We start from the raw sequence: 12,500 nt of genomic DNA on the forward strand, positions 1-12,500 counted from the left end.
GGCGACCTGGTGGTGCGGCGGCTGAGTGCACAGGGACGCACTCGATATTCATGCAGAGCAGCCAGCACTCGTTTCTCTGCCCTCAGTGACACTGTCTTCACTGTAGTAAGCCATATGATGCTTGTTTCTGATCTTTGGTGTATAAATCATACATACCTAAGTTTACACATACACACAAATACAATCTGTGTGTGTATATATAGATATAGATATATTTACTTATCTATATTGCATAAAGCATTTATATGTACATACCCGTGTGTGAGTATAATTGCTGTAATTATCCTCATATGTATATATCTATATACATATACATATATATAAACTACGTATGCTATGTGTGAGCATAAATCTGTATTTCCAGGTGGTGACTATGTGATGATCTTCGACTTACCTGACTACCAAGGACCACTTCGAGGCCGACCCATCTGGATTACGTCCATTCTTTATCATCAATGATATGCTGATATCTTTATCAAACGAAGTCTTACAGCTATGTGTACCATACAAACCAAGGCGAATGGAGAGAAAGCTTAAGGGGAACGCTTAGATTCTTATGTTGTTTATTTCCCCTGCATGAAGTGTGTGATGCAACAGCTCTACTGAAGTTATTGTCTTTCACTTAAAGTTTAAGGTTTATACACTTCCCATCGAGTTTGCAACTCATCTTTCACTATTTCCTTTGTCCGCTAATCATTGAACATTATTTCTGGTACGATTTGACAATCACATCGATAAATACAAAGAGTAAGAGTAATGCTATGTGCAATCATAATAACAGATATGAACGGTTTCCTTGAAATAGAAGCGAACTCATGTCTCAGGGAATGGGTTTACAGGCAGGTGTGTTTCGTAAGCGATTCAGTGAATTTATCAGTTCATCTACAGAAAAGTAACTACATTTGCTTTATCAAATACATAACTTCACATGATAAAAATCTGAATGGAAAAATAAAATGTATTTATATATATGGTCTGTGGAGCAACACTGGTTCATGTGCAATATTCCTGTAACTATGCCGTTATTTGGATTTCGTGCACATTTGTCTTCATTTTCCTGTCCATTTCACTGTTCCATCAACCCGTCTTTTGCAGCCATTGCAGCATAGCGTTTCCCTCAGAATGACGCATGCAGATGAAAAATGCATAACATATTGCATACAAGAGTCTTTCCGTTTCTCTAATACTTATTACAAGCGTGTGTAATGAGGAATATCGTGGTACATGGATTATGAGGCTAATGATGGCTAATGATCAGTTCTTCAGTTATATCATAACAGCATTAAGAAAAATAGAATAAATTTGTAAAATATAGATTTTATTTCTTTCCCAAATCGACCAGAAACTTCTAAGAAAACGTCAATATTTTAATTTCTATAGTCGTAATTTTCCACAGCTATAGAAAATAATCCTTTAGGTATCATTAATTCAGTAATATATATGTATATAAATGTATATTTGTATATATATATATATATATATATATATATATATATATATATATATATACATATATATGAAATACATACATACATAAACAAATCGCTTACACCATATATGTACATATATATATATATATATATATATATATGTATATATATATATATATATATATATATATATATATATATATATACATGTATGTCTGTGTGTGCGTTTTGTGATATATATATACATATGCATATACATATATATATACACAAAAAACACATGTATATACAAATATTTATACTTATATATATCATATATATATTATGTATATATATATATATATATATATATATATGTATATTATGTATATATATATATATTCATATATATATGTGTGTGTTTTGTGATATATATATATATACATATATATATATATATATATATATATATATATATATATATATATATATATATGAGTGTGTGTGTGTGTTTTCGTGTGTGTGTGTTTGTGATTATATATATATATATATATATATATATATATATATATATATATATATATATATTGTGAATAATTAGTTTCTTTTAGTAATCAAAGGATGTCTTCAGTTCTGAGGGTTTGAGATAAACACCGGTGAACATTAAATATTTGTTTATTTCAATCAAAATAATCAAGTAATAATTATCAAATAAAATAGATATGGATGAACATTAATCACCGTCACCAAAACTTAACCCTTTCTTTCAAACAAGTTCCAAGATAAATTAACTAAATTATCAATAATATTGTCACCTGAAACGAGGTAAACCTTAAAATTACGACAAGATATCTAACAACGCTGAAACCCTACCGAACCGCATACTCCTAAACAACGCTGAAATTTCCTACAAAAGATAAATAAAAATAAAAATATTCACCGAGAACCAAGGCCGGTTCGTTTCTAACAACGCTGGAAGTTTCTAACAACGCAGGAACTTCTAACAACGCTGAAAGTCCTAGCCAATAAAACAATAACAATTACAAATCGCTTACACCATATTTATGCCAATCAGAAAGAACGAAAAGACACCACGCCCCGTAACTCGGCCCTCAGCTGCAGTAAGGTGTGCCTTCCCTGGTGCTTACGAGCGATCTGCCGCCACGCCCCCTTTTCCACCTGTAAGCGGGACGAGTCGAAAAAGTCGAGTGAATCGACCTGAGGATTCAGACAGCTCGCCCGAACCTTAGTTTTGGAATGTATTCGTACAGTTTTCCTCTGTAGAAGAAATTTTCAATTTAATAACAGAAAAAAATGAAACATACTTTGTTGTAATTGAAATTATTCACACAACTCCCCCAACAAGTATATAGCTAGGCTATATACCATTAATATCAGAGTCATTTACCTGACCTGCTCAAGAGATCAGCACCTACGTTATCAGTCCCTGCAATATGAACTATTCTGAATCTGAAGGACTGCAAACACAAGGCCCATCTTACCAGTCTATCATTAGAAGATTTCGCTGTATTCATATACACTAGTGGCTTGTGATCTACTTCTAGGATAAATTCTTTTCCTTTTAGGTAATATTCAAACCTTTGAACACAAAATAGGATAGCCAGACACTCACGTTCAATCATAGAGTACTTTCTCTCACGATCTAATAATTTTCTACTTGCGTAAGCCACCGGGAATGGAGAATCATCTAAGTATTGGAGCAGTACAGCACCAAGTCCACAATCAAAAGCGTCTGTTCGGAGTATGAAGGGTATGTTAGAATCAGGTAATTTGAGAACAGGAAACTGACACAATATCGACTTCAACTTCTCAAACCTTTCAGCCAGTTCACTCGTCCACAACAAAGGTTCCCGTACGTTCTTACGTAATAGATCGGATAATGGAGCCGTTAGTTCGGATGCCTGAGGAATGAACATACGATAGAAAGAAATCATACCAAGGAAAGATCGAAGTGTCTTCCTAGTAGTGGGTGTTGGAATTTGCATCAGAGCATCTATTTTGTCACATTGGGGTTTCAGATGTTTACCATCTATCACAAAACCTAAATATCTTATTTCATTAAACCCAAACCGACATTTTGAGGGTCGAACTGTCAAGTTGTGATCTCGTAGACGTTCAAGTACTGAGACAATAGCTTCTAGATGAAGATTCCATTCTTTAGCATAAATGAAAATGTTATCAAAATAAAATGCTACATTTGGTAATCCTACTAGAATGAGCCTCATAAGTCTAACATAGGTAGCACAAGCAGTTACCAACCCGAATGGTAGCCTGCAGAACTCCATTAAACCTTTGTGTGTTGGAAAAGCTGTCAGGGGCTTAGATCTTTCAGAGAGTGGAATCTGATAATAAGCCTTTGTCAAGTCTAGCTCGGAGAAATATACAGCTCCATTAAACTTATGGAGATCATCTTATATTTTACAGGCGGGTTCAGCATGAAAAGCTGTGACAGAGTTAAGGCTTCTATAATCTATAGCCATTCGATACGTACCATCGGATTTCCGTACCATTACCACGGGGGAACGATGAGGAGACGATGATAACCTAATGATTCCTTGCTTATGTAGTTGATCTACCTCTTCCTCAAAAGGTGATTGCAGATGAAGGGGTATAGGATATATCTTAGGCTTCAGGCGCTCGGTAGTATTGAGGGTGATGTCATGCTCAATAAGAGATGTACAACCTGGAGTTTCCGAAAACACATCTGAAAAATCTTTTATCAGATTATGGATGTCACACTGCTGATCTTGGGATAGTTCTGAACTAATTTCCGCACATGAAATGTCATTAGATCGTAAGGAATCTTCTCTACCATCAGGTGTAACAGGATACTCATCACTTTCTACATCGACCACACATGACTGAGCAACATCAAGCATACCTGGACAGCTATGTGGATATTCGACTTCGTCTATTACCTGTGCCAGAGAAACGTTAGCTCGTCTGTGATACCTTTTTAGAAGATTTGCATGATAAAGTTTGGGCTGTCCATTTTCCTTTATCAAATAGTTGACCTTATTCCTCCTCTCCATCACGATATGTGGACCACTCCAAGTCATCAGAAGTTTATTAGCAGTATCCGGCAAGAGTACCAACACTTCGTCACCTGGATTAAAAGAACGATCTTGGGACTTAATATCAAAATAAGATCTATACCTTGTGGAGCTGATGTCAGCATTACGAGCTGCTATCTTCGCACACTCCTCAAGCTTATCCCTGAGCTCTATCACATACTGGAAGAAAGATCTCTCGTCATCTTTGATGCTCTTGTCCTCCCACAGATATCTCAACACTGTTAGAGGACCTCGAACAGCACGACCATACAGGAGTTCGAAGGCAGAAAATCCTGTTCTGTCACTCGGAATTTCTCTGAGGGCAAATAAAGTAGGAATAAGATACCGGTGCCAATCCCTTGGTTTGTCCACACACAATTTTCGAAGCGAGGCTTTCAGTGTACAATGAAACCTTTCAACCCTACCATTTCCACTGGGGTGATATGGAGTAGTGAAAAGAGGTTTGATACCCAATAATTTGTGAAGTTCACCCATTAATTGTGAAGTGAACAGTGTGCCTCTGTCAGAAAGAATTTCTCTGGGGATACCTACCCTGGAAAATATTACTAATGACGCTTCCGCGACAGATACTGAGTCGATCTCTCTCAAGGGAATTGCTTCAGGGAAGCCTGTGGCAAAGTCTATAAGGGTTAGAATATACTTGTGACCATTATCAGAAGGAGGACTTAGTGGACCCACTATATCTATGGCAACACGAGAAAAAGGCTCCGTCATTATAGGCATTGGCTTAAGGGGAACGGGTTTTACTCTCCCTTTGTGTGAAATTCTTTGGCATTTATCACAAGACCGACAAAAATCCCGCACATCACATCCCATACCTGGCCAATAAAAATGATCTGTTATCCTTCTCAAGGTCTTGCGATGTGAAAAATGGCCGGCAAGAGGAGACTCATGAGCTACAGACGTTACTATTGCTCTGCAGTCAGAAGGCACCACTACAGTTTCCCTCTGTAGAAGAAATTTTCAATTTAATAACAGAAAAAAATGAAACATACTTTGTTGTAATTTAAATTATTCATATATATATATATATATATATATATATATATATATATATATATATATGTGTGTGTGTGTGTGTGTGTGTGTGTGTGTGTGTGTGTGTGTGTGTGTGAGTGTGAGTGTGAGTGTGAGTGTGAGTGTGTGTGTGTATTGTGATATATATATATATATATATATATATATATATATATATATATATATATATATATATACATATCATATACATACACCCACATTATTGCCGAGGTATTTGATGGGTCAATATGAGGACGACTGATACCACAGTGTAGAACTCACTCTCTAATTTATTGAAAGCGGTCAAAACCTGTAAACAAGTACATTGTCACAATGAATAAAGTACTTGAAGCTTAAGAACAATACAATCACTGGTTCCATCCTGGCAGGTTGCATTGTAATCCATACATCTATAAAGATTAATATATCACTTATACACTGTCAATTTAGTAATAGCGATTATACATACACTTAGCGGAACTAGTCGACTCTCCCAATTACTACGTGTCGTCACGATGGTGTCTACACCTTGACTGTCGTGTGTGTGTCTAGACTACAAGTGTGTCTATAGAACAAGGGTCTTGTTCTTTACTCAAGTGGTTTTTACTTGTTTATAATCACGGTCAGGCCAAAAAATGACCTCTCCTGGCCTATGTTGTCATTGCTGAGGTGTCAGCGCCGGCGATGACAGCCGCGAGATACTGGTCAGGCCACACATAGTGGCCTCTCCGGACATGTTATTTTGCCGTGGTCTCCGCGGCGATTTCTTCCTGTTCTTCATTTCTTTTCCCTTCTTTTCCCTCTCTACCTACAGTTAGGGGTAATACACACACATACACACACTCACACTCACACACACACACACATATAACACATATAATATTGACGTTTTCTTAGAAGTTTCTGGTCGATTTGGGAAAGAATAAAAAATATATATTTCACAATTTTATTTTATTTTTCTTAATGCTGTTATGATATAATTGAAGAACTGATCATTAGCCTCATAATCCATGTACCACGATCTTCCTCATTACACACGCTTGTAATAAGTATTAGAGAAACGGAAAGACTCTTGTATGCAATATGTTATGCATTTTTCATCTGCATGCGTCATTCTGAGGGAAACGCTATGCTGCAATGGCTGCAAAAGACGGGTTGATGGAACAGTGAAATGGACAGGAAAATGAAGACAAATGTGCACGAAATCCGAATAACGGCATAGTTACAGGAATATTGCACATGAACCAGTGTTGCTCCACAGACCATATATATATATATACATTTTATTTTTCCATTCAGATTTTTATCATGTGAAGTTATGTATTTGATAAAGCAAATGTAGTTACTTTTCTGTAGATGAACCGATAAATTCACTGAATCGCTTACGAAACACATCTGCCTGTAAACCCATTCCCTGAGACATGAGTTCGCTTCTATTTCAAGGAAACCGTTCATATCTGAGGGTACCTTTGTTACTCAGATAAACATTTTATGATTGCACATAGCATTACTATTACTCTTTGTATTTATCGATGTGATTGTCAAATCGTACCTGAAAAACTGTTCAATGATTAGCGGACAAAGGAAAGAGTGAAAGATGAGTTGCAAACTCGATGGGAAGTGTATAAACCTTAAACTTTAAGTGAAAGACAATAACTTCAGTAGAGCTGTTGCATCACACACTTCATGCAGGGGAAATAAACAACATAAGAATCTAAGCGTTCCCCTTATTCTTTCTCTCCATTCGCCTTGGTTTGTATGGTATACATAGCTGTAAGACTTCGTTTGATAAAGATATCAGCATATCATTGATGATAAAGAATGGACGTAATCCAGATGGGTCGGCCTCGAAGTGGTCCTTGGTAGTCAGGTAAGTCGAAGATCATCACATAGTCACCACCTGGAAATACAGATTTATGCTCACACATAGCATACGTAGTTTATATGTATGTATATGTATATAGATATATACATGAGGATAATTACAGCAATTATATGTACATTTAAATGCATTATGCAATATAGATAATTAAAATGTATCTATATCTATCTATACACACACAGATTGTATTTGTGTGTATGTGTAAACTTAGGTATGTATGATTTATACACCAAAGATCAGAAACAAGCATCATATGGCTTACTACAGTGAAGACAGTGTCACTGAGGGCAGAGAAACGAGTGCTGGCTGCTCTGCATGAATATCGAGTGCGTCCCTGTGCACTCAGCCGCCGCACCACCAGGTCGCCGTTACCTGAGATCTGAATTAAAAATCTTGACACTACAATATATAACTATAAAATACTTGTTTATATAATGAACTGATAATTCGACAGGTCATTTTTCGATACCAAGCTCTTTAGTAACAAAAAGCACTATAGCACTATAGACGTTTATTATCATAATGTTTGAGCTATACTGGACAGTGGAATATTCAAAAGAGATCTTGGAATTACTTGATAACTGGCGTCATTAGAGATCCCCTCGTCATTGAGGTACCATTCCTGAGTGACGTTGTGGCCCTGCACTCGGCAAGGCAGCGTCACAGAGTCTCCTACATGTCCCATGGCCGCGGGGGAGTGTTGGTAGATGCGAGGTAGAGCGTTGACGAGGGCGCCCAGGCGGCACGTAGGACCTTCCTCCAAAGCTGCACTGCTGTCGCCTGTTCTCACACCAAGGGATGGAATTGTTATTTCCATTGCGATATTGTATCTCAGTTTTGCAATACAAATATTGCAAAAGTAATGCATAAAAAATGTAACTGAATAGTGCATTAACATAGCAGAGGACTTACCTACGATGACTACAGTAAAGTGACGTGAGTAGGACCTCTGGCTTCGTGGAGTCTTCACTTCTAACTTGTATGTCGCCTACATTAGAAATTTGTATCAATGTAGGTGTACTGGTAATCATATAACTTTAAGTAAGGTTAGGACGATTCTATTTTCAATACCAACAGACCTGGTGCTGGTCCGAAACGCAGTCCAAATACACGACGGAGGAGATCTGCAGGACGGAGGCGGAGGTGGACGCCGTCGAAGACAGCTCCTCCAGACCCAGCATGTTGGTCGCCTCTTCCAGAAGCTCTCGAGGTGTGGATACCACCTCAGTATTTCCACCCTACATAAAGCACGTTATTTCTATATCATCCTAATCTTTTGATAGTATAGATTAATACAATTTCTCAAATGCTATCACCCATACATATCTTCTAAGGAATATGACTTGACTAGTTAATATCTTTGTTTGTTTAAATATAAATGTATACATATCTAAGAACATTAGTGACGATTATGCGTATGTTGACCTCTCGGTGCAGTGGGACGTTGTTCTTGTACCACGTGAGGACAGAGCCTGTGGGGGCGACCAGCTCACACTGAAGGCGAGCGTCCTGACCACGCCGAACGCCCGCCACCCGAGGCGAGCACTCGCTCGTCCACACAACTTCGTCCGGCTCCTCCTCGCGCACTGGCTCGCTCCTTTCTTTGGGTAATAGTGATCTTGAGAAGAAATTGCATGTCAATCTTGTTTAGGCTCATAGTTATACTTTCAAAAGGGGAATCATTTGGACAAAACAAACAAACAAACAAAAAAACAACAACATTAATATATCTTACTGGTTTCTGTCTTCACTGACGATTGGCCAAAGATATTGCTCTAAAAAGCAAAGTATCATGTTAGATATTATACAGGCGTCGAGTCATCTTATAGGAAATGACAATGTGTAACCATGTAAACAGACCTACATTCATACTCCGACACAAATGTTACTAAGGTACTTAGAGACTCTGCTAGAAAATTATTCCAATAATAATTTTATCACGTGAGCAAGGTTTACATGTTGAAGGATAACTATGATTATGATTCGTTATGTTCTCCAGACCCACGTAATAGTGTAACATGAGACAATTACAGCTTTATGCAACTGGGAGTTGATTTGCCATTGTTTGCACATCTCTCAACACCTTCCTATTACGTATGATATATATTAGATCAATAGACTAATTTATCTTTGAATGAAACCCATTGATTTATTACTTCCAAGTAAACAGACATATATCCTTCTTAGTATACTTCTTAATTCGCTCTACCTCCGGGAGTCGTTGCTGCATATCGAAGGGGAGGCGCAGGCTAGATCCTCGAGCTGACCAATCGCAAGTCGCCATTGCCACCAGGCCGACCACCAGCAGTGAGATTCGGATCATTGTTTATGCTGGTAAGACGAATGAATGAGATAGCAATTGAAATGCACTCTGACCTGGAAGCATTGATGTGAAATTTTCATTTAAGAAAGGAAATTTTCAGCAATAAGATGAAAAAAATAGAGATAAAGACACACAATTATGTTCTCAAGGACCCATTCCCCATGAGAATCCACCGTGCAACCCTGACGAACCTTCTCAGATCAAATGTGAAAAGGAGAAACGGTGCCTGCTGGAGCCAAGATCTTCCTCGGGATGGTGTGAAGTGGACACTGTGGGTTTCCTGCAGGGATCCTCCTCTTTTAAACCTCGAATCAATTCCGGTTACGACCTTAGGTCTCGACAAGATGATAGACATTACACTGATGGCACTGAAACTTACCAACTAATTTTTGCTATTTGCTTGCAAAGAGGTAATAATCTCGATTTCATCAACTTGCATTGAAATTCTTCTATATTTGTTCCCAAATATATGTTTGCATATGTGTGCACGTAAACACACACACACACATATATATATATATATACACAGAAACATATACATATCTATCTATCTATCTATATCTATCTATCTATCTATATATACATATATATGTAATATACATACATACATACATACACACACACACACATATATATATATATATACAGTATATACATATATATGTTTATATATATATATATATATATATATATATATATATATATATATATATATATATATGAGAAGATGGTAGAATGCAGTAACGCATTTTAATATATACAAATATTTACCTCCCTGACCGGGACTCGAACCCGCGCCGTAAGATCGACAGGCACGGTTGATACCGCTCGGCTACACGACCCGTCAAAAGAGATGTTCAACCAGACGCCTTATGAGATGTCATGGACATTACCTATGTGTTCTTATCAGAACAGTGATAGCGAATTTTTACGAACATCTCCCGCGGGCGCTCGGCAGCCACGGAATCACAAATTCAAGTCCCAAATCAAGTTACCAAGGTTATATGTGTGAGAAGATGGTAGAATGCAGTAACGCATTTTAATATATACAAATATTTACCTCCCTGACCGGGACTCGAACCCGCGCCGTAAGATCGACAGGCACGGTTGATACCGCTCGGCTACACGATTTTGACGGGTCGTGTAGCTGAGCGGTATCAAACAAAGTTTTAAGATCAGGTGTCAAGAGAGAATCTAAACACAAGGTATAGTTTTGAGAATTGAAAAATCTTTTGTTCTCTAGCTGCAAGAGGACCTATTTCATGGAGCAAGGGACAACGCAAACGTTATATGGTGATCCAGAATCAAAGCATAGTGAACAGTTATCTATAAGCGAGTGCTTGCTTTAAAAATAAATAAATAAAGTATTTTTTTCCGCACATTATTCGGAAAAAAAGCTCGACTACTTAAACGGGTTTTTATCACCTCTTTATAGCTATATGGTAAATGTTAGAATTTTGTTCATGATGTTTCTGGAGGCCTAAATCTGAATTCATATGGCATTATTTTCCCGATGGTCGTGTAAGTCAGTTCTTCCCGAAGTCTGCCGGTGATGACTGTGTTAATCCGTATGATTTACACACAGGCTCGCGCATTCACACGCCAGTGATGCAGTGCTGATGCTAATGCCAAAAAGATCAATGGACAAAGGGAAATACTGCACTCACATGAAGATTGCAAGAACCTGTGTAACGTCAGCAACATTCCACCGGGTGATGATGGATTAGGAAGGAAATGAAGTTCATATTCTGTGTCGAATATTATGATTTTTACCTGATATGTTCGATCACTTAGATCACTGAAATAGCTTAAGGCAAAGAGTTTTAGAATGAATACAAATAAGCGACTCTTTTCGACACTTATGTAATGATGGTCATACAAGTAATGAATACATGAAGGTAGACGGAGATAAAGAAGCGTTGAGAGGGAAAAGTAATGGCTAATGTCGGCGAGTGAAAGAGAGAGAGTGAGAGAGAGAGAGAGAGAGAGAGAGAGAGAGAGAGAGAGAGAGAGAGAGAGAGAAAGAGGGGGGGGAGGGAGGGAGAGATAGAAAGATAGACATAGAGAAAGGGGGAAGGAGGGAGAGAGACTGAGTGAGGAAGGGAGGGAAGAGAGTCAGGAGGAAAGAGAGAATAAGAGAGAGAGAGAGAGAGAAAGAGTGAGTGCGGGAGGGAAGGAGGTAAAGCGAGTGAAGCAGAAAGAGAGAGTGAGTGAGGGAGGGAGGGAGAAAGAGGGGGCAAAGAGGATTGAAAGACAGAGAGAGAGAAAATGAAAGAGAAAGAAAGAGAGAGAGAGAATGAAAAAGATAGAAGGAGAGGGGGAAGGAAGAAGAGAGAGAGAAAAAAAGAAAAGGAGAGAGGGAGGAAGGAAGAAAGAGAGAGAGAAAAATAGAGAAAGAGAGAGGGAATGATAGAGAAAGAGAGAGGAGAGAGAGAGAGAGTGAAAAGGGAGAGAGAGATCACTGAAATTGCTTAATGCCCAAGTGATTCCTTACTCCACCTAATCAAAGGAAATGCATACATGCATTGTCAAAGACGCTGTTAGTATTGAACATTACATTTTAACTGTGCTCATGTTTTTAGGATTATGGAGATGACTGGTCCGTGTGCCGGACATTGTAATTTGTTGTAATTTTGTTTGTTTTGACACCTACCGTTATTGCAGGACAGGCTTATCCCCTTGTTTGTTTGTCTGTGTATATATATCTATATATAGGTAGATAGATATTATACATATATACACATATATATATGTAATATTCATGTGTAAATACA

General features: G+C 37.8%; 2 protein-coding genes across 2 annotated transcripts in view; both read left to right on the forward strand.

Annotated features, from left to right (window-relative positions):
• LOC147470709 (uncharacterized) overlaps window positions 1–459 on the forward strand; it is a 1,326-nt gene extending 867 nt beyond the window's left edge. The window contains exons 3-4 of the mRNA XM_086542863.1: window positions 1–139; window positions 365–459. The exon at window positions 1–139 is cut by the window's left edge and continues 5 nt beyond it. Coding sequence (XP_086398989.1) covers window positions 1–139; window positions 365–459 — 234 coding nt within the window. The remainder of the gene's footprint in view (window positions 140–364) is intronic.
• Window positions 460–9,833: 9,374 nt separating this feature from the next.
• The window catches only part of LOC147470710 (uncharacterized), a 9,619-nt gene continuing 6,952 nt past the window's right edge, over window positions 9,834–12,500 (forward strand). The window contains exons 1-3 of the mRNA XM_086542864.1: window positions 9,834–9,997; window positions 10,970–11,040; window positions 11,570–11,607. Coding sequence (XP_086398990.1) covers window positions 9,834–9,997; window positions 10,970–11,040; window positions 11,570–11,607 — 273 coding nt within the window. The remainder of the gene's footprint in view (window positions 9,998–10,969; window positions 11,041–11,569; window positions 11,608–12,500) is intronic.

The sequence above is a fragment of the Penaeus japonicus genome, unplaced genomic scaffold (assembly GCF_977035675.1).
Source record: "Penaeus japonicus unplaced genomic scaffold, GWHDUDI00000001_assembly GWHDUDI00000012, whole genome shotgun sequence".
NCBI lineage: Eukaryota > Metazoa > Arthropoda > Malacostraca > Decapoda > Penaeidae > Penaeus > Penaeus japonicus.